This window comes from Triturus cristatus, chromosome 7 (genome assembly GCF_964204655.1).
Source record: "Triturus cristatus chromosome 7, aTriCri1.1, whole genome shotgun sequence".
NCBI lineage: Eukaryota > Metazoa > Chordata > Amphibia > Caudata > Salamandridae > Triturus > Triturus cristatus.
Window position 1 is genome coordinate 821778077 of NC_140590.1, and position 23518 is coordinate 821801594.

Below are 23518 nucleotides of genomic sequence, written 5' to 3' on the forward strand. Positions count from 1 at the left end.
TAGCTTAGCCTGATGGCCCCTTGTCCTGTGGGATAGAGATCCACAATTTATCCTGTGGCACAAGGTAGACATCAGTAGCTTGTGGGTGCCTGTGAGCGCTGGGTGAAGAAGCCTAGTTCAATACACTCCTTCGGGCAAGAATGGTAGAAGCAGTAAAACTTTGGTTCAGGTCCGGGATCTTTCCTGGGGCCTTAGCGTGACTCCCTGCAGAGGAACCTACAGCAGAGGACATTGACGCGCGGACCCTTCCTTGTCTTCAGCTCACGCTCAGTAAACCTTTTCCTGGAACATGCAGAATGTGTTGAAATGTTGCACAATCTGATCCAAATGAAGAAGAACCCAGATTTCTCTGGTGGTAGCCACATCCGATGAGAGAATGTATGGGAGGCACAGCTCCCATCCTCAAGCACAAGGCTAGTGTTGCATAGAGAAGGTTATGAGGGAAGTGAAAGGGAGAAGGTGGGAGGGAGTGCACCCCTTGCATGCTCAGCAATGTCCTTTTCTAAAGATTTCGCAAACTGGAGTTGACTGGCTGCATGAACACCATGTCGGGAAGAAGTGCCCTGAAGAGTCATTACCAGCATTTCGCTGTTGCACAGTAGGCCCCTACATGTCATTCATAGCAGGCAGACTGCTGAGCTAGTAACGCACTAGACTGGCTCATAGAAGCATACAATCTGGCATCTTATACGTCGATGTGATGATAATGGTTTCAGGAGGATTGTGATGGCTTTCCTCGTGTTCACATGAGCTTCATACAAGAAGTATTTCCTAAAGAGATTGTGGGCTGAAATGAGTTTCCTTTAGATCCAATGGGTGCAGGATAAGAGATGCCAGTGCCCAGGGATTACCACACATGCTAGCATCTTGTGGGAGAGGTAGCCACATCACAGGGATGCCTCATGTTTGGACAACAGGGACAGCACCGGCATCCCTGCCATGCCCTTTGTTACCACTAGCACTGCTCTTGCTACCCATGCTCTCAGGGTCATGAAGAGACCCTCTGGAACAGAAAGTAACAAGCATTGGCATAGCCAATAGGTCTCGCTTTTGGGACCTTATAAGTGTTTAGCCATGCAACAGTTGCATAACTAAATACTTATAAGGTCCCAAAAGCGAGACCTATTGGCTATGCATAGCGGCCGCAGGGCCGCGAAAGTGAAAGTGATCGCAATCGCGATCACGATCAAACATCAAAGCGGTCGTGTGGCCGCGAAAGTGAAAGTAATCGCGGTAAAGCGCGGCGTGCGCGCCCGCGCACATGCACTGTAGCTCTAGGCTGGCCTGGTAGCACTTTTTGGAGCCCTCTCAATAAGTCTCGCCAGACCAGCGCATGCGCTGGGTCAGGCGAGACCTAAAAAGGGCTCTTAGACCCTGCCTATTTTCTGAAGTTTCAACACCTTGTCCTTCCGCTACCTCCCTCAATTACAAATAGGAGGTTGTTGAGGGGCTGAAGATGGGACAAGAAAACAATCCTCTGATTTCATTGGGAATCAAAGTGCATGTGTGGTCACGTCTGCTACCCCTGGCCTTTCGGTTAACTGACGTCCTTGGCCTCAACTAGATAGTAGAGAAAGCATGGGCTTGTAAACGCAAGCTGAGACGGTGGGTCAGTGGCCGAATTTGGAGAGGCGTGCAAGATCAGTAATGTGTATAACAGTTGTTTAGACGCATTCCAAACGTAGGCTCACTGGAAGGAAGAAGGATGTGTGTCTTTTCGTGAGCTAGGAACGGGTCACCAACCAAAAAACTGTAAAGTTTGATTTGACTGTTTATTGGATGTTCAATAACGTAGTAATATTAAAACTGGATTATAATGCAGTTCCCTCCTAATAGTAGAACGCAAACACCTCCACGATGTGTCATGCCTCAAGTGAAGCCGCAATTCAAATGTGTATTAAGAAGGATCGTCGTCTTTCCGTCTCAGTTTTCAAGATGGTCCTGCTGCCCCCCAGTTGTATGGCTTCTCTGACCGTCAGGTGCCCTCCATGCACAGGCCGAGCTCTGCCTCGTGTTCGACTTGCTGCAGTACTAGGCGCCATCAGGTTTGGAGCCCTCGTCTGTAAAAGGAGCTGGAAACAAGCAACGAGGAAACATTAAAGTCCAGAGACGAGAAGTGTTAAGGTTGCAACCACAAACCTGCCACACCCCAGAAAAAATAGGCCGCAAGCCAAGCAAGATGAAAAGCAACCAACGTTTAATTCGAGGAACGATATTTAGAGCCAGCCTAGGCCATATGATCTTTAAGGGTAAAACTGTCAAGGTTAGAAAAAGTGCTCAAATCAACTTAACCATAAGTGACATGATATCCATTATCTACGGCCCCCAATGCTCTGCCGTAGAAAAGTAAAAATGGCCTGCTTTCTGCATATTTCTTACAACATGCCTCACATCCATTCAGGAACCGGGTGACAACCATTAGAGGGCTTCAGTAAAGGGTGGGTTAGCCATGATAACCCCTGGTTGTGACTATGTTACCCCGAAGCCAATGTTGCTGACTAATGCAGGAGGGTGAGAGGGAAAGGAGATTAAGAAGGGAGAATCAAAGTTATTTAATTACCAGTGAATGACGTGAATATTCTAGGCATTACCTCCTCTTCCTTCCTTGTCCATGTTCTTAACATGTCAGAACATACCCAAGAGGTCGGAGCAGCTCCAGAACAGCTTATCAAAAGACATAGATAAAAAAGTCAGCTGCAGCCACCTGAGGCAAACTAACTGTAATAAACACCACACACCACTGAAGAGGAGAACGCACCCCCTCCGAAGGACAACGAATGGTCACCCCCGTAGCAGCCCCGAATGAGGAAGGAAGCATGAGGAGCAGCCCCAACATCCACGTTGGAAGACCGCGTCTGCCCAGGAGGCACCACTCCCGACCATAGACTGGAACCAGCAGAACCCAGCCTAAAAAAGGAGCAGACCAAGGAACAGCAGTCATAAGCCAAAGACGTGTCCCAGAAAAAGCCAGAGGCCCTGGCAAGATGCACCAAAGAGCACAGAAGACTATCACCCGAAGCGCCGCACTGAGTTCAAAGACCTCTCTCTTTTGTGTCAGACAAATGCCTCGCCTGCTCGTGGGCCTCTCAGGACAAAGAAGAATCTCAATTTCTTGTAGCAGGTGATGGTTATCACAATCCCCATCTTATCCCCATTATTCCACAACAGAGAAAGGAAAAAAAGGGGACCTACTCCTCGGGACATTCATGCAGTTTTGTGTATGTTTCCAGAGCGATCAGCCTTGATCATTGTATCACCAGGACCCTCTTTGTATTATAACTAGGACGGTATATATCTTTGACGAAAATGTAATAGCATTCCTCTTTCTTCTCTTTCACTGTCCCCCTGACCCGATTTGTATTTACAATGGGCAGTTACTAATTGCACAGATTTAAAGCATTTTCAGGCTTAGTAAGGCCTTATTCCCCCAGCTGACGACAGGGACCTTGGCCTGACAATTGCAATAAAAGTGTGCCTGTTATTCATACTTGCGCCTCGTTAAACATACAACCCCGTTTATCTTCCTCTAGAAACCCAAATATGAAACCCGCTGGCAGATCATCGATGCCTCAGAGGGGAACAATTATACCTTCATCGACCCAACGCAGCTCCCCTACAACGAGAAGCTCGAATTCCCCCGAAGCAAATTGACTTTTGGTAAGAAGCAGACTCTGCCCCTTATCTACAATGCTGGGATTTGGGTTGTGGTGTGGTGATGGGTCTCAATATTTAGAGAGGTGAGTCATGGAACAAACATCTAAACAAGATTTAGGAGATTAGTGATGGGCAGTGTGTGCTGGAGCATGATAGGTAACTGACTTTTCACCAGCCTCACCTCCCTTTCCGCCTGTTGAAAAATTACATATTTTCATATATGTGGGTCTGGCTCTATTCAGTTTCCTAATAACAGATACAGTCCTTTCAGCTGATGTGCTGGGCACGTGCATGCATCTGATGGGCAATATTATCATATTCTACACACTACAGGAAAGACCCTGGGGGCCGGGGCGTTCGGAAAGGTGTTGGAAGCCACAGCCCATGGCCTTGGGAAAGAAGACATCTCTGTTAAGGTGGCTGTGAAGATGCTGAAACGTAAGTACTTGGACTGACTATAGCATCTTGAACAACAAAAATTGATGAGATTTACTATACAGCGACATGGGGAGGATGCACTGAATTGTCATAAAAATGAGATGTGCTTGAGAGGTAGACTACCAACCGGAAACATGGGGGGTTTAAGAACTACTGTACCAACCAGCAGCAGAGGGGAGATTCAGAAGCAGTCTACCAATCAGAATCAGAGGAAACTTTTCAATTAAGCTGCACCAATGGTGGGAAGACCCTAGTATCTACTGGCCAGCTTGAAAGAAAGGGGTAGCCTAACTGTACCACAATGTAGCAGGGGATTGTGGCACTGTTCTTATCTGTTCTACCTCCCTTATATGCAGCACAACGTAGCCCTGTATTAAGAATTCCCACTTCCCATAATTCTCATGGTGAGACAGTTTCACCTATTTCCAGGTCTTTGTCTCATCCTGTAGGACAGGTCTGAAACTGATCCCATAATGAAGAATTGAATTAAGATTCCCACTGTAATGTGGTCCTAGCTGCAGAGCTGCGCCCTGAAGTGTTTGGCTTGGTAGCAAGGCACTATACTAATAGACTCATTCACTCTTACACTGCACGGGAAGCAACCACTGCTACTGCTGTACTTGGGAACCTGAGCTGATCTTTGAATTTGTTATGGTTAGTTGTCTCTGAGACATTTGATAATGGAAGTCTTTCCTCCCTGTCTTACTCTGCTGATGCCTTCCTCTCTTCCACCAGCGAGTGCGCACATTGAGGAGAAGGAGGCCCTCATGTCTGAACTGAAGATTATGAGCCACCTGGGTCAACATGACAACATTGTGAACCTGCTGGGTGCATGTACACACGGAGGTGAGGACACCATACCGCGTCATGGCGCTGCCTGGGCAGCACTCTGTGTGGACACTGCTCACAGCATCCTGCCATGTCTCTCCTTGCCTTCATAAGCTATTCATAACAAGAACCTTTTGATCCCTCCCCTTGCTTGGGGTTGTTTTCCCTTTTTAAGGTCCAAGATTCATCACTGATGTACGAGGGCCTGGTTCACAAAGAAATTTGCACATTTCAGTGCATGTGTGTACCTTCACATTTGGAGCCTTTTTTTCATTTTCTTTGAATTTACAAAGAATTCTAAGCATAAGGACAGACACTTTTTTTTTGTAAGAGTACTCATATGAATAGTTATGTACGCATGCAACATTGTTGCAGGTGAATATTTGCAAATGGGTTAAGGTTATTTATAAGTGCTTTTGCATTGTTTAAATGTTTTTATAGGTAGGGACAGTATTTGACCTCATGGAGGAATACCTTTCTCTACAATCCCTTTCATACTTATAGATCTTTTTGCAACTATGTACTTGTGACTCTACAGATGATCACCAGCATTTGCAGAATTCCCACACTGTAACAATCAGTTACCAGGTATGCAGATACAATTACACCACACTGGTGTAATTTTACTTGTGAGTAAATCTGTTTATGAGTATCGATTATAAAATGTGTAAATTACAAAGTTTACTTTTCACTTCTAAATGCAAATATCTGTGCACCGAAGTGTCTTTCAGGTGCAGAAATAGATGCTTCAATCATGCTTTATAATATGACTCACTTCTGACATACACGTCAAAGGCGCGTCGGTGTCGACAGGTATAGCATCACACGTGATTGACTCTTTAATTGCATGCTCGTGGGAGATGCACAGAGTACATATCGTTTCTTTTTTATGACAGCATTTTCTTTCTCCATTTTCTCTGCAGTGACTTTATGCCCGTTAAGTCTTGGCAAGGTATTTGTAGAGCCATCAGAAACCGTGCAGTTTGTAGAAGGCAGCCATCTCCGGCTAAAACTGAACACTCCTTCCCTGCTCTGGAAAGCATCATTAGGATTATCAATCGGTTTCAGGGTTGACAGGGATGAGTTATGGTTACAAGTTATAGTTAAAAGGGTTAAAGTTAAAAATTACAGTTTAGATGTGGTTAACAATTGGAGCTAATAATAATTATTAAGGATTTTGGGATAATGGGTTAAGATGGTTCATAGGTGAAATTAGGATAATCAATTAGTGGCAGGGTTTAAGAGGTAAGAGCTGAGAGTTACAGGCTAGGTTAGGATTAGAGTCAAACGTTAAGTTAAAATATTAGGGTTATCAGTTATGGTTAATGGTTCGTATCAGTTTTAACGTAAAAGGTTAGGACCAACGTGAGGTCTGCTGTTCCTACTTGGGAGGAGGGTTTGATGGGGAACAGGGTGGCTTTTACAGTTAAAGAGAGTGGGAAGGGTTACTAGGGTAGAGCTGAGTGTGAGTTGCTAGGACCGATGCAGTGGTAACATGCTATGGTTCAAGTTGCGATTTTCACTAAGGGGAAAGATTAGGGTTTGCTTGGTATGTAACCGGTTGTCGACCCCGTGAGAAAATCCATCTCGTCTTGTATTAGACAAATGACCTTGTTGCATGGGTCTACATTTGTATGTATAACATGCAGGGTTGTATTTAAATATAATTGTCCAAACAGCCTTAGCAAACCTTTCTAGTACGCAGGAGATAATATTTGATACTTGTGCCCTTGTGTGATGTGAATAGAATATGATCGAAATTGGTGCATGAGGGTTTTACTTACAAGAATCCCAACAGAGTATATTGGCATAACAAAGGGGTTCAGAGACATCACAGAAGGGCTTAATATCTCACTGGGCTTTGAATAAATTGCTTTTAAAATATGGTTCTCATACCACATTCTAAGTCTGCCTATTCACTGTTACTCTGTCACAGGAGTGAAAAACAGAAAGAGAAATCACCAGGGGAGCACTTGCTTCCCAGGATTCTACCACCTCACTTGGGGATCCAGCCGTGCCCAATTTGTAAAAAAAAAAAAAAAAAAAATGCTCGAGCTCTCGTCAGGAGGACACTGCAGCTTGCACTACACATTTCCCCTGCCATGCTGTCAGTGATTACAACAACGCAAGTACTAACCATCACATTCCTACAAGTGTGACAATTCCGACTATTTCGGGCCTCCAAACTTGTAAGAATGTCTTGGGCGGCAGGTAACAGTAATTTTTAATTTTTAATAAATTAATAATTTTCTGTTGTTGTGGTCATCTCTAAATTAGCGAGACTGCGCCACCGTGTAGCAGACTGTCACAGGCGCCGGTGCCGAGCACCGGAAACCACCTGCTCAAATTAAGCACTGGTTCCAGACACACAAGCCGAGCTGCAGAACAGTGGCTGTCTTTCCTAACAACCCTCTCCGGGTACTCTCGGGTTGACTTGGACCTAAGGAAGGTAGCAGGGCACTCTGCCAACTGCTACTCTTCCTGTCAGCTGTGAATCTTTGCAGACCCTTGCTGACAGGGAATTCAGCCGCGGTCTGTGCAGTTAATAGCGGTGGGGTGGTGGGGTCGGGTAAGGGGGGATTTTGAGGGACAATGCAGAGGGAAAATTAAATAAATAATTACTTTTCCCTCTGCATCGTCCCTCGAAATCCCACCTTACCCTGCCCCACTGCTGTTACCTGAAAAGACCGCGGCTGACTGTTAATAAATAATTAATTTTCCCTCTGCATCGTCCCTCGAAATCCCCCCTTACCCGGCACCAGCGCTGTTACCTGCATGGACCGCGGCTGACAGCACTATGATATTATTGCAGCGAACATGTAAGCACAGCATTGGCTCACTGCTTCGCGTAGAATAGAGAGCACAGCTTTGTTGGGCAGGAAAGGGCAGGCACAGAAGGCATAGGATGATGGTAGGACAAAGTTTTTAGGTCTCGCCTGAGCCAGCGCATGCGCAGCTCTGGCGAGACATTTAGTGAGTGGGCTTTAAAAAGCCGACCACAGCTTTTTGTCTGGCCTCGAGCCTGCGGTTACACGCACAGTTACGAGCAGAGACTCGTAACTATGCGCGTAACCGCTCAACCTCTTCGGCTTGCTCGCGCTTCAATGCTCCTCCCCCTCCCCCACCACAGAGCGCGTCTCGCGGCCGCGCGTCTTGTTTCATGTATACAGGTGATTACCTTTGATTTCACTTCAAAAGCTTGTTCTACAAAGACATCGTACTTTTCTTTTGTATGTATTTATTTCCACTTGAAATTGACTGGTAATCTTGTTGCTTTCAGCATTCCACAGAGTGTTTTCATTTCCACTCCCCCGTCGCCTCTTCCCCCTCCCAATCTACAGAGTGCATCTTTTTGCTCCCCCCACCTCACGAACCTGCAAGCACTTCTCCTTTCGGGCACCCTTACAGCGCGCAATCACTTTTTACTTTCACGGCCGTGTCACGCGCACAACTCTCGGGCTTGTTTCAGCATGTTTTCAGTGGCTACGTGTGTGCCTTTTTTGGCTGTCGGGTTCACATTACTTTTGATTGCCTCACTCCTCCTCTTGCACTGATTCAAAACCCTCTCCCTCCACCTCACCATTTTCTGCCTCAACTGCTTCCCACTCTGCATGGGTTAGTTTCACGCTCGGATTGAGCGAGAATTCCACCATTTCCCTAGGGCACAAGCAGGGACCTCCTTGCGGGTTCCCATGTTATTTGTGCATTCTCCTGTGCACCCAGGGCCAAAGCAGGCATCCGTGTGCCTTTGTATTGCGGTGGGCTTCCTCGAGACCGATGCACATATCGACTTATACATATTAATTTGGCGTGTTTAAAAGTGCACCATTCTTTAATGGTGCCCACACACTCGTTTCTATTTAGTTCCTGCTCGTGTTCAGCTTTGGCACCGTATTCAATTGCATCTTCCCTCCTGCTCCCTCCTCCTCCTCCTGACCCCTACAGCGGATAAATAACCTCGCAGCTTCTTCTAAGGATGTTCAAGGAATTATATTTGAAAGTTTCCCTTAAAAGGTGTCATATTAATATAGTTACTCTGCAGCGTGCAGTGCATGAACATTCTTGACTGCCTTTTATAATCATGGTGTAAACATTTCCTTCTGTACACTGGCAGCCTCGCATTGCAGTTTTTAAAGTTTTTTTAGGGATTCTTTCAGCAGGAGGTGGGTCTAGTTGCTTGACAGGGCCTGGCTACTCCGGGCATGCGCCATGCATCCCATCCCTTGTGCTGCTGCTCGCTGAAGTGATTCCCGGAGACCATGTTGTTGGATTTCTGCCTGCATTCCAAGAGGGAACAAGCATTGGCATAGCCAATAGGTCTCGCCTTTGGGACCTTATAAGTATTTAGTTATGCAGCACAATATCCTTACTGCAACAACATTAACTGTTGCATGGCTAAACACTTATAAGGTCCCAAAAGCGAGACCTATTGGCTATGCCATTGCTTGTTTAAAATATGGGTGAGGGTGGGTAAATGCAGATGGTAAGTGCAGAATGGGAGGAAAATACTTTTGTCCTTATGTTAAGTCTATACGTTTTAATTCAGGATATAGACATGTTCTAAGAGAATATTTATCGTTTATCTGGAATAAGGATAGTGTTGTTGCTTCAGACTGATTCTAGAAAGTAATGGTTTTTAAGAAAGACGATGTAGGTTTCTTACACAGGCAATAGAAAAATAGCAAGCAAAATTTAGGCTTAGGCTGAAAACGAGAACTATTCTGCATCTAGGTGATCTGGTGTTTGTTGATGTAGAGGCTTTTGATGCGTTTTCAAAAGCAGGAAAGATGGGAGTTTTTAATGTCATTTGGGAGGGCATTGTATATTTTAGGTGCCTCTCCTGAACAGGGTCTGTGAATCGTAATCTTGTTTAAGCAAGGTGTGTCGAGTGTGAGTTAATTTTAATGTATGAAAAGTCTTGACCGCCTGAGACTTTTACGTTCTGTATTAGGTATATCGTGGTGTGTACGGGTCATTTTTTTTAATGTTAAAAAGGTTGATTTGTAGGAACATCTGGTCGCCATAAAGAGTTACCAACGAGTTTTAAGATTGTGGGTAATTTCCACTATTTTTGTGTTAGCCAGGAAATTGGCTTTTTCATATGGAAAACTGCTTAAAACAGGGCTAGATGGGTTAGCATGCTTAGTTTTAGTGCACATTCACTATGGCGAGGTGTGAACTCAACAATTCCAATACTGTTTTAATATCTGCTTAGAAAGTATGTTTGACATATTTTATTTTTTTAAGTGGAATCTCGAAGAACAAGCCACGTCTTCTATGTGGTCTTTGAAGTGTGGATGTTTGTCCAGAGAGAATCATAGGGATTTTGCTTTGATATAGTTTTGTTTGTGATGTCAGCATTTTTTCAGATTTTTTTTGATAGATTGCACTATATTTAAAAAATCAAATTCATACTTTTCTTAGGAGTTATTCCTCTTCACTTAGAACTTTTGTATGTGGTATCGAAGTGTGTAACGTTTTTATATCTATTGTGAAATGAACACTCTCAACAGTAGAAAGTTGAGCGCCCTCTAGCAAGCAGCCTGTTAATTATCATTTGTGTGTGTTCACAGGTTCAAGTTCAGTTTTTTGTGCATTTTAGAAAGACAGTGTAGAACTGGGACCACTTGCTGAGTTAAAAGAAAATTACTAACAATTATCCGAGCTGTATATTCTGCTTGGTTTAACAGTCGCTATAGCATTTCTCCTCTGTTTTAGGCGCATGAAGCAGCAACATATAACTCATTCCAACAATTTACTTTTAATTGCATTGTCATAATACATGATATCCCTCCTTATTACTAATCCCTTGCTTAAATCACATACAGTCAGTCAAAAGTGCTTTATTATGACAATACGTGTCATAAAAGCACTATAAATAATAATAAAACCCATAAAATATCATATTGCTTACAGAAATAACGCTGCTTAAAATAGTCACTTATAATGTTCAGGGCCTTAACTCTCCTCTGAAGCATAAAGCCTTGCTTCAGTGGTTGAAACACAAAGGCAAATGCTGCCCTGCTTCACAAGACTCAATTATTACATACAGACACAAGGAGACTGAGCTCTTATGAATTTTTATTACAGTTCAATGAATCTAATCCCGGAAAACAAGAGCGATCCATATCCGAAGAGGCCTTCCTTACCATATGGAAAGCACTGCAAGATCATGAAAGCCACTAGGTGGGGATTCAGGGTAAATTGGGTCCCACCCGCCTCACTATTTTTTTACTCTATGGTCCAAATGAGAACAAAGACAAATTCTTTGCTGGCATTTTACCTGCTGTGGCCCACTGTGTGGAAGGAGAGATATACTGGGAGGTGACTACAACATTCACTTGGCCTCCCCAATTGACCTATCTCATCCACGACATAATGACCCATGGCTACCACCTTTATTGACACAAGAGGTCACAGTCTTGAATCTTGCATATGTTTGTCATCTGCACCACCTGACTGACAGAAACTATACATTCTATTTGAATGTACATAAGACATATTCAGGGCTGGATTATTTCCTGGTCACAAAAACATTACTACTAATAAACACTAGTATTGACATCTGTTCTCTGTAAGATCATGCCCCAACCTGGCTTTTGATGATGCCCCAACCTCCTCAGAAACCTTTGTCCGCCCATGGATGATTAACGAGGTGCCTTTGAGGGGTCTCGGCCCAAGGGACTGCATAAAAGACACAATAGAACATTACGTCCCAGAAAATGACATTGGTGAGGTATCTCCATCAGTGTTATAGGATGCTGCTAAAGAAGTCCAGTGCGAACTGGTTGCTTTCGAACGCCTCTACCAACAAAATAGGGGGGCATTGAGGCCAGATTGGCACAAGCGGAAACCCGCCAAAAAGCAGAATGGTTCCAACGTTACAATACAAGACCTTCGTAGGATCTAGGTGAGCTAGAACATTTATAGATGAGAGATGCAGCTAGAAAGCTTATCTACATTAAACAAACATACTTCGAGAAGGGCAATGAGGCAGATTTAGAAGGGCAATAAGGCAGATCGCTTACTGGCTTACAAATTATGATGAGGTACCACAACAAACCACATATTGAGCATCATAAATACCCACGGGCAAGCTACTTCTGAAACATCTGAGAGCCTAGCTCTCTTCTACCAATATTATTCTGCCCTGTTCACCCACCAGGAACTCGATGAAAAAATCCAAGGGAAATACTTAACTGACTTTGGACCTCCTGACCTTGCGGCTGACTTGAGCTCCCTAGAGAACATCACTCTAGATTAGGTAAGGAAGGCGATCAACGGCCTTCCACTCCTGAAATCTCTGGGCCCTGGTAGCTTCTCTGTCTCTTTTTACATGGCCTACGCCTCCCTCCACATTGCACCTTCCACCAAGGTGTTCAGTTACTTTCTGACCAGCCAAATGGTCATGGAAAACATGCTGTATACCCGATTACGTCGCTCCTTAAGCCGGACAAAGATGTGCAGCTCCGCTCATCGTACCGCCTGATTGCATTATTAAATTGTAATGTGAAATTGTTCACATCCACATTAGTTTGGAGACTTCACAATTGTTCGCCAACCTTCTTCTCTCTCCAGCAATCTGGTTTTATTAAAATTAGACAAGCATCAGACAATACCCAGCTCACAGTCGCTTTGATGGAGGTGGCTGAGGGATGAAAACATCTGATGGTCCTTCTCTTGTTTGAAGCAGGGAAGGCCTTTGACCCGGTGTATTGGCCCTGCCTCACTAAACTACTGGATAGGGCCTGATTGGGTCCTGAAATGCAAACCTTAATTCAGGCAAATTTCAAACGTCTTTTGCTAAAGATTAAGATTAACGGTGAATATACCTTGCAAATACCAATAATGAGAAGCACACAGGAAGGGTGCCCCTTATCTCCCCTGGTCTTTGCTCTCCCAATGGACCCCTCATATGCAAGATACTAGGTAACCCAAATATGAGCAAAGTGCAAGTGTGGGGGAGACCGAATGTAAGTTAGCAATATTTGCTGACAACATAGTTTGTTTCATGACCAACTCTGAATGCTTACTCCTGGCTCCACTACCAGAACTAGACCGCTTTGCATCAGTCTTCCATCAAATATTCCAGGTTCCACCACTTCGCACCAACTCAATCACTGTACAATTGCAATGCTCCTCCCCTCCTGCAAACCCTATTCTAAGACCTTTAGCGCTGGGGTAAATAGGGTATTTCCTGGCTGGGACGACTAAATATTCTTAAAATTAACTTAATTCCTTGTTTACTGTATACACTACAGACACTGTCCCTGACTATCCCCAAACTAACTCTGCTACATATGCACTGGAAAATGTTAGACTTTGTTTGGTGTGGTAAATTGTCCAGAGTAGCACACTCAACACTTTTCTGCCTGTTAGACCTGTCAGCCCTTTGGGTGGTCCCTCCTCATCATTATTTATTTTGTCCCACTTTTGCCTCAAACCCTGTTTGAATTTTTCCTTTTTGGGAACCACCAGACTTTTTCGTGTTGCTGCAGATTCAGGGAGCCATTTTACCTACCCCTGAAACTTCTGTCTGAGGGCCTGAAGCACAAAATGGTGGCCACCTGTGACATCACCAGCATCCACTGGAACCTACCAGCACCTTCCAGAACATTCCAGAACTCTGTGACAGTTGGAGGCGGTTTAGAATGTTGGGAGGTTAAGACAGAGTGTTGGCAGTTGGAGCTGGCAGTTGGCACCTGACTGGTGAAGGAGAGCAGCACAACAGTGAAGGAGGAAGGAGTGAAGCAGCAGGGGTGGAAACTTGTGCCTGGAGTGGGGTCCATAAACCCACCCTTGATACTAGTCCCTACTGATGGATCCCAGCCTGTAGCCCTGTGTGGGAAGAAGCCAGAAAAACTCATCCTAAGGACCTGGACAGCAGGAACAGGCCTTAGAAGCAGAAAGCAGCAAGATCCTGACCTGGAAACTGGGTTCCCTGGAGTCCGGCGTCGAGTAGCCTAAGACCTGGAGCCCGAGGTGGAGAAGCGGCGCTGACTGAAGAAGCAGACGTCGTACCCGGAGCCGCCTGAGGTCGTGAGAGGGCGCCGACGGAGGTCGTGAGGAATACCAAAGGTCGAGGAGGAAGTTAACCGAGGTCGAGTGAGCGGCGTCATCGGAGGAGTGAAGTCCACCCTCCGGAGTCGTCGGAGACCGAGGTGAAGTGTACCGGAGGTCGGGAGTGAGGATCGCACTCCGGAGTCGCCCGGAACCTGAGAGGAGGAGCACCGGAGGTCGGGGGTGAGGATCGCACCCCGGAGTCGCCGGAAGTCGACATCGAGGCCAGGCCGGCCGACGTCATCGAAGCCGAGAGCGCCATCGGACCGGAGCCGCCCGAAGTCGACGTCGAGTAGAGACTGCCCGACGCCGTCGAATCGGAGGTCGAGATCGAACCGAGGCCGCCGACATCGGACCGGACCCGCCTACCGGCGTCGTCTAGAACTGACATTGCGCCGAGGCCGCCGAGACCGAACCGGAACCGCCTCACGGCATCGACACGACTCCAGCGGCGTCGGAGCATCAGAAAAAGGGCAGTAAGTGGAGTAGAGGGCGCCTAAGGCCCTGTGGAGACCTGAGAGACTGCTCTAAGGGGCTAGGGAGGTGCTGGAACCAACCTGACTGTGCCAGGGGTGAATTGGGACTAACCTAGAGAGGTTGTGTGGAGAGAGAAAGCCAGGGCACTGGTATTCCCCCCTTTGATCTACCTCAGTTTAGGCCTCAGCCTTGTCCCAGCCAGGGAGTAGAACCCCTCAAGCCTTCCACAACCCTACAAGCTGTGCCTGGGCCAAATCAGCCCTTAGGAATTGAAAAGTGATCTGATTACATGAGTGTTGCTGTATACTCTTAATTATTTATTGGGGGGGCCCTGTATTTATTGTGGTTAACCTATTTATTGCTTCACTATATTTATTGGTCCGCAGGACTTGTTGGTGTACAATATTTATTGGTGACAGTATTTATTGCCTCAGAATATTTAATTGCCTGTATTACCTGCACTGTTATTTATGTCCTTTATATTTATGATCACCCCTATTTATTGAATCTCCAGACAGTATTTATTTGATCTGCACTATTTAAAATTTGTATATTGTGATTGACTTATTTATTTTCTCCAATCAGCAACTAAGAGAAAAAGCAGATAAAGAAAGTTATTTTCATAATTTTTACGGTGTAGAGTCGTTTTTGGAACGGATGCACGCACGGTTATTGTTTGGGTATGTTGTATGCTTAGCACGGAGCCTGATTCCTGACCACTCGAGCCAAGCTACCACAGTGTGTCCGGAAGACCACCACCACCCCTCCTAGTGTGGGAGTGGTTTTCCAACATAAATTGGTGTTCAGTGGTGGGATAGAGCTGTGCCTACGCATACTCAACAATAACTGTGGGTAGTCCATAGGCCTACACCGGGAGTTTTCTCAAAGCGGCCTTCCTAATTGTGGGTTTTTGTTTTTTCCAAATTTACTCTGGTGGTGGGAGGAGGTATTGTTAAAGGTACCCCCCTGTATAGTTACTGCACAAAACCTGTCCTCTAACCTGAGTGGGCGAGATGGAGTTTGTACTAGAAAATCTAGAAACGTACACTGTGGCCCAACTCAGGGAGTTTTGCCAGCGGGAGGGGGTGTACTGTCCCCCAGGAGCAAAGAAGGGTGCACTCCAAACCAGCTTAAGGGCTTGGGGGGAGGCACGCCGAGAAAGCAAGGCTGAGGAGGAAGACAGGGATGGAGAGCCTGACCCCGAGGGGGCTGAGATGTACCAACCTGAGGTGGGGAACCTGTCAGCAGGGCCCAGAACCATTTCTAGGAAGGGCAGCAGTGCCTCTAGCGGTGGCTTGTCTGAAGTGGAGCTAACAGACCGGAGGGAGAAAAGACAGCTCACATGGGACTTAGCAAGGCTGGAAAAGGAGAAGGAGGAGCAGAGGATGGCCCATGAATTACGACTGAAAGAAATAGATCTTCAGATCTTGAGAATCGGGGCACAACCTGTTCCTAATGGTGGCAGCCAAACCCAAGAGATCACCAGGGAACCTAAACCATACCTGCCAAAGGACATAGTAGCTAGCTATGGAGTGGGCGACGATATCGCCAAGTGGCTAGCGGCCTATGAGGTCTCGTTGAGGGCCCATGGGGTTCCAGAGAAGTACTGGGGAGGGGGATTGTACAAGTACATGCCTCCAGCTGGTAGGGATGCATTATTGGCCCTCGAGGAGGATGAGCAGACCCACTACCCCACCATGAAACTGGCGCTCATCAGAAAGTTTGGACTAACACCTGAAAAGTACAGACAGAAGTTCAGGGGTAGTCACAAACTGGGCACGCAGAATTGGGTGGACTTCCTGGACTATGCAAAGAAGGCACTTGAAGGTTGGATTCAGGGCAGTGAAGTGAGGAACTACGAGGGGTTGTTTGACCTAGTACTGAAGGAACACCTGCTCGAGAAATGTTTCCCTGAACTGCGGCAACACCTGGTGGATAGCAAGCTGACCAGTCCCCGGAAGCTTGCTGAGGAGGCGGACATTTGGGCTAGTACCCGGGTGTCCACAAGGGGGACTGGAGGGGATACTCAAAAGGCCGGACAGGGCGCCCCCCAGAAGAAAGAGGGAGGGGAAAAGAAAAAGGAGTTCTCCAAAGGCCCCCAAAATAACTTCCAAGGGAAGGGAACAGGATTCACCCCTAAGGCTAACCCGCCCAGAAACCCTAATCCTGGCCAGAGTCAGCAGCCAAGGGTTGTCCATTGCTATGAGTGCGGTGGCGTTGGACACTATAAAGGAGATCCGAAGTGCTTGAAACGACCACCCCCTCCCACTGGAGGAAAGACCCCCGGAGTAGCTAGTGTAGTGCTCGGGGAGGAGATGTCCTTAACTAAGGGAAGGGAGTGGGCGGGTGTCACTTTAGTGTCCCTGGGAGAACGGGAGATGGTTCCTAAGATCCAGGTGCCCGCAAATACCGCAAAGTATGGGCAATGGGTCACCATCAACGGCCAAAGAGGGGAGGCTCTGAGAGACACAGGAGCCAGTATGACTATGGTACGTAGCCAACTGGTGTCTCCAGAGCAGGTAATTCCCGATGTACTCCATCCAGCCGCGATGGCTGACGGCAGAACAGGCCACTATCCAGTGGCCGAGGTTCCCTTTGAGTGGGGGGGGGTTGCAGGTTCACTTCGAGTTGCCGTAAGCCCTGCCGTGCCAGTCGATTGTCTGCTGGGGAATGACATGGAGCACAACGCTTGGAAGGAGGTGGAATACCGGACTCACACCGAGATGCTGGGTACACCTGACTGGGCCTGTGTTAGCACAAGGTCCGCGACTACCCGAAGAGGGAGTTCATTCCGGCTGGAGCCTGGAACAAAGGCCCAGCCAGCTGCCAGTCAAGGGAAGAACCGAGGACAGGAGGAGCCTGCCTGGGCGTCCCCACCCCGTAGGACGGATAGGCCACCGGAGGTGGTGGACCAGGAGTCTGCGGTGGGGGACGTTACCAACCTGGAGGACCTACCCATCCCGGCCGAGTGGCACGTGGAGGGAGGCCCGTCCAGGGAGGAATTCTGCCAGGGCCAGAGGGAGTGCCCTACCCTTGAGGGGCTAAGGCGACAGGCCGAAGCCCAGGCAGCAGGGAACGTTGAAGGGAACTACAGTGTTTACTGGGAGGATGGCCTCCTCTACAGTGAACCCAAGGCACCCCTACATGGATCGTCACGAGCCTTGGTAGTTCCTCAACGTTATCGAGCCTTCCTTCTGGAGTTGGCTCACGAGATACCATTGGCAGGACACCTGGGGCAAGACAAGACCTTCGGCCTCAGATGAAAGTGTCGTCCGATACCTACTGCCGGACATGTGTGTCTTGCCAAGCCAGTGGGAAAACAGGGGTGAAGCTGAAAGCTCCCCTGGAACCACTTCCTGTCGTTAGCACCCCCTTTGAAAGGGTGGGCATCGACATTGTGGGTCCGTTAGATCCACCGACTACAGCTGGTCACCGGTTTATCCTGGTTCTGGTGGATCATGCCACACGGTACCCAGAGGCAATACCTCTGAGGACCATAACAGCACCTGTTGTGGCTAGGGCCCTGATGGGAATCCTTACCCGAGTGGGGTTTCCCAAGGAAGTTGTGTCCGACAGGGGGACCAACTTCATGTCAGCGTATATGCGGGCGATGTGGAAGGAGTGTGGAGTGACATACCGGTTCACCACTCCTTACCACCCCCAGACCAATGGTCTGGTGGAAAGGTTTAACAAAACCTTGAAGGGCATGATCAGAAGTCTGCCTGAAAGCCTGCGGAGGAAATGGGACGTCCTCCTACCCTGTTTACTTTTTTCCTACAGGGAAGTGCCACAGAAGGGAGTGGGCTTCAGCCCCTTCGAGCTTCTGTATGGGCACCCTGTACGTGGACCTCTCAACCTGGTGAGAGACGGATGGGAAAGAACTCCCAGAAAGCTTCCCCAGGATGTGGTGAGCTACATGCTGGCCTTCCGGAGCCAAATGGCTAAGTTGTGGAAGCAAGCTTCTGACAACTTGGAAGCCAGCCAAGCAGTGATGAAGGCGTGGTATGACCACAACGCTCACCCGGTGGAGTTGGAGCCTGGCCAGAAAGTGTGGGTGATCGAACCGGGAGAGCTTAGTGCCCTCCAGGATCGCTGGTCAGGACCCTTTGAGGTGTTGGAGAAGAAGGGTAAGGCTACCTACTTGGTGGACCTGAAGACCCCTCGTCAGCCCCTGCGGGTGCTGCATGCCAACCGCCTCAAACCCCACCATGAGAGGCCCGAAGTCATCTTGATGATGGTGACTGACGGAGGAGAGGACGTGGAAAGCGAGCCTCTCCCTGATCTGTTTGCGTCTCAAGAGAAGGATGGGTCGGTGGAGGGAGTGATTCTCTCCCCATCTCTAACTCCTGAACAGCAGGAGGACTGTCGCCAGGTCCTGGGGCAGTACTCTTCGTTGTTCTCCCTTGTCCCGGGTAGGACTCACCTGTGCGTCCATGACGTGGACACAGGAGACAGCCCACCTGTGAAGTCCAAGATCTACCGGATGTCAGACAAGGTGAAGGCCAGCATTCATAGTGAAGTCACTAAGATGCTGGAGCTAGGAGTGATCGAACCTTCTAGCAGCCCCTGGTCCAGTCCGGTGGTGTTAGTACCAAAAGCTGCACCACCGGGTGCCCAACCAGAACTGAGGTTCTGTGTGGACTATCGGGGACTGAATTCAGTGACCAAAACTGATGCTCATCCGATCCCTAGGGCGGATGAATTGATTGACCGGCTGGGAGCTGCCCAATATCTAAGTACCTTTGACCTTACTTCAGGGTACTGGCAGATCTCTTTGACTGATGGAGCAAGGGAAAGGTCAGCCTTCTCCACGCCCAATGGCCACTACCAGTTCTGTGTGATGCCCTTTGGGCTCAAGAACGCACCTGCCACGTTTCAGCGCCTGGTAAACCAGATCCTCACCGGAATGGAGAGTTTCTCTGCTGCTTATCTGGATGACATAGCCGTCTTCAGTAACAGCTGGGAGGATCACTTGCGTCACCTGCAAGCTGTTCTCCAGGCCCTGAGACAAGCTGGATTGACGATCAAGGCCAGCAAGTGCCAGATCGGGCAGGGGTCGGTAGTGTACCTTGGACACTTGGTGGGTAGGGGAGCGGTGCAACCCCTCCAGGCGAAGATCGAGGCCATCATGGCCTGGGAACCCCCCAAGACACAGACTGAGGTCCGAGCATTTTTGGGCCTCACGGGATACTACCGCCGCTTCGTGAAGGGGTACGGTACCATCGTAACCCCCCTCACGGAGCTCACGTCCAAGAAACAACCTCGACGGGTAGTCTGGACGGAGGCTTGTCAGCAAGCCTTTGAGAGATTGAAGAAAGCCATGTGCGAGGCCCCGGTCTTAAGGGCCCCAGACTTTTCCAAGGAGTTCATTGTCCAGACAGATGCATCAGAACATGGCATTGGGGCAGTGTTATCGCAACTCAACAAAGAGGGTCTGGATCAACCCGTGGTCTTCCTATCCCGGAGACTACTTCCCAGGGAACAGAAGTGGAGTGCAATAGAGCGTGAAGCCTTTGCAGTGGTATGGGCTCTGAAGAAGTTGCGGCCATACCTGTTTGGATCGCACTTCCTAGTTCAGACCGACCACAGACCCCTTTGCTGGCTGATGCAGATGAAGGGGGAGAATCCCAAGTTGTTGAGGTGGTCTATTTCCCTACAGGGGATGGACTTTCAGGTGGAACATCGGCCTGGAGTGGACCACGCCAATGCAGACGGTCTCTCAAGGTATTTCCGCCTTAGTGATGAGAACTCCCAAGGGGTTGGGTAGCTCTCCCCACTTTCAGCTGGGGGGGATGCGTGTTAGACCTGTCAGCCCTTTGGGTGGTCCCTCCTCATCATTATTTATTTTGTCCCACTTTTGCCTCAAACCCTGTTTGAATTTTTCCTTTTTGGGAACCACCAGACTTTTTCGTGTTGCTGCAGATTCAGGGAGCCATTTTACCTACCCCTGAAACTTCTGTCTGAGGGCCTGAAGCACAAAATGGTGGCCACCTGTGACATCACCAGCATCCACTGGAACCTACCAGCACCTTCCAGAACTCTGTGACAGTTGGAGGCGGTTTAGAATGTTGGGAGGTTAAGACAGAGTGTTGGCAGTTGGAGCTGGCAGTTGGCACCTGACTGGTGAAGGAGAGCAGCACAACAGTGAAGGAGGAAGGAGTGAAGCAGCAGGGGTGGAAACTTGTGCCTGGAGTGGGGTCCATAAACCCACCCTTGATACTAGTCCCTACTGATGGATCCCAGCCTGTAGCCCTGTGTGGGAAGAAGCCAGAAAAACTCATCCTAAGGACCTGGACAGCAGGAACAGGCCTTAGAAGCAGAAAGCAGCAAGATCCTGACCTGGAAACTGGGTTCCCTGGAGTCCGGCGTCGAGTAGCCTAAGACCTGGAGCCCGAGGTGGAGAAGCGGCGCTGACTGAAGAAGCAGACGTCGTACCCGGAGCCGCCTGAGGTCGTGAGAGGGCGCCGACGGAGGTCGTGAGGAATACCAAAGGTCGAGGAGGAAGTTAACCGAGGTCGAGTGAGCGGCGTCATCGGAGGAGTGAAGTCCACCCTCCGGAGTCGTCGGAGACCGAGGTGAAGTGTACCGGAGGTCGGGAGTGAGGATCGCACTCCGGAGTCGCCCGGAACCTGAGAGGAGGAGCACCGGAGGTCGGGGGTGAGGATCGCACCCCGGAGTCGCCGGAAGTCGACATCGAGGCCAGGCCGGCCGACGTCATCGAAGCCGAGAGCGCCATCGAACCGGAGCCGCCCGAAGTCGACGTCGAGTAGAGACTGCCCGACGCCGTCGAATCGGAGGTCGAGATCGAACCGAGGCCGCCGACATCGGACCGGACCCGCCTACCGGCGTCGTCTAGAACTGACATTGCGCCGAGGCCGCCGAGACCGAACCGGAACCGCCTCACGGCATCGACACGACTCCAGCGGCGTCGGAGCATCAGAAAAAGGGCAGTAAGTGGAGTAGAGGGCGCCTAAGGCCCTGTGGAGACCTGAGAGACTGCTCTAAGGGGCTAGGGAGGTGCTGGAACCAACCTGACTGTGCCAGGGGTGAATTGGGACTAACCTAGAGAGGTTGTGTGGAGAGAGAAAGCCAGGGCACTGGAATTCCCCCCTTTGATCTACCTCAGTTTAGGCCTCAGCCTTGTCCCAGCCAGGGAGTAGAACCCCTCAAGCCTTCCACAACCCTACAAGCTGTGCCTGGGCCAAATCAGCCCTTAGGAATTGAAAAGTGATCTGATTACATGAGTGTTGCTGTATACTCTTAATTATTTATTGGGGGGGCCCTGTATTTATTGTGGTTAACCTATTTATTGCTTCACTATATTTATTGGTCCACAGGACTTGTTGGTGTACAATATTTATTGGTGACAGTATTTATTGCCTCAGAATATTTAATTGCCTGTATTACCTGCACTGTTATTTATGTCCTTTATATTTATGATCACCCCTATTTATTGAATCTCCAGACAGTATTTATTTGATCTGCACTATTTAAAATTTGTATATTGTGATTGACTTATTTATTTTCTCCAATCAGCAACTAAGAGAAAAAGCAGATAAAGAAAGTTATTTTCATAATTTTTACGGTGTAGAGTCGTTTTTGGAACGGATGCACGCACGGTTATTGTTTGGGTATGTTGTATGCTTAGCACGGAGCCTGATTCCTGACCACTCGAGCCAAGCTACCACAGTGTGTCCGGAAGACCACCACCACCCCTCCTAGTGTGGGAGTGGTTTTCCAACACTGCCCAATAGACAAAGGGGGGTTGGGCTTTCCTCATGTTTTCACCTATAGTCAAGCAGCCAAGGTAACACCAGCTTTTGCTAGAATTAATCCTGACAGCAATCCATGGGTAACGGTAGAACAAGCGTTCTCCAACATTCCCCTCAAATACATCTTGGGGCCTCCACCCAGTCAAACCCAAGATAAAACAGCCCTTTTCCCAATTACGGCAACGTTACTTGACCACTTGAAACCCTTGATAAGCAAAAAGATATTTAACAAATATCCCTTTCAGCTAACGTCTTTAATCCACAACCCCGATTTCCCTCCTTTGATCTCTATCTTCACTTTGCAACCTGAAATGCGGATAACTGTCCTCGCCCCAAAGGTGGAGATCTTTTACTTTGGGAAACCCTGATAGACAAATGGACCCTAACTAGATCAGATGACTATTGTCTCAGGCAAGCAAACCACTGGGTAGGAGGAAGACTACACTGACAATGGATCAGTAGAGATGATATTCACCTGGAGTCCCTCTTCAGCACCATCGTGTGTAGGAAGGGTATCTCTTGGTTATATAATACCTTACAGAGCTTGGACCACACCCTAAACTCTCATGCATCACACAATGGGAGGAGAGTCTGGGCATTGACATCTCTGACAATGACTGGAGGGCAATATGGAGGAGAGCAGCAGGGTCTTAAATGTGCATACAACACAGAACTAACGCCTGTAAGCTGCTAACTAGATGGTACCTCACTCCCATGTGGCTACATGCTATGTCCGGTAGTCCAGACACATGCTGGAAGGGCTGTGGGGAACGAGGCACACTATACATGGAGGTCATGCCTGCATGCCCAAACCTTCTGGTAGGAGATACTGTCTTGGATACAGATGATAACGCATGTCACTCTCCCACACTGCCCCTGGCGATCCTCCTTGGCCTCCCAGAAGCCCTAGGAACTTATCCCCTGATTTCCCTATCTGGAAAACTGATATCTTATTTCCTACTGGCTTTTCGCCTTAGCATAGCTCAATTATGGAAGCGTCCTGCAACACCTTTCATCAACGTGGTGGGTGCGGGTTTGGTCAATCCATGCTATACAGCACCTGTTGTCTGTGACGTTGAGATACACAGCTCTAGTATTTGCTTGCTCTCCCACTCCGAAGATAGCGACACTTGAACAGCCTAGAGGGTCCCTAGGTCCAGGGAGGTCTCCTGTTTTACACTGTAACTTCACAACCATTTGTGGAGGTTTTGAATTTTATGAGTCACTGTTCACTCTGAGCAAATGTTGTAATTCATTCTATCACCGGATGCTTCCTCTCTTTCTTTAAC

The 23518-nt window shown here is 48.2% G+C and overlaps 1 protein-coding gene across 1 annotated transcript in view; it reads left to right on the forward strand.

Annotated features, from left to right (window-relative positions):
• The window catches only part of CSF1R (colony stimulating factor 1 receptor), a 166697-nt gene that overhangs the window by 110128 nt on the left and 33051 nt on the right, over nucleotides 1-23518 (forward strand). Inside the window, exons 11-13 of the mRNA XM_085617732.1 lie at nucleotides 3531-3657; nucleotides 3988-4092; nucleotides 4828-4938. Of these exons, the coding sequence (XP_085473858.1) occupies nucleotides 3531-3657; nucleotides 3988-4092; nucleotides 4828-4938 (343 nt within the window). The remainder of the gene's footprint in view (nucleotides 1-3530; nucleotides 3658-3987; nucleotides 4093-4827; nucleotides 4939-23518) is intronic.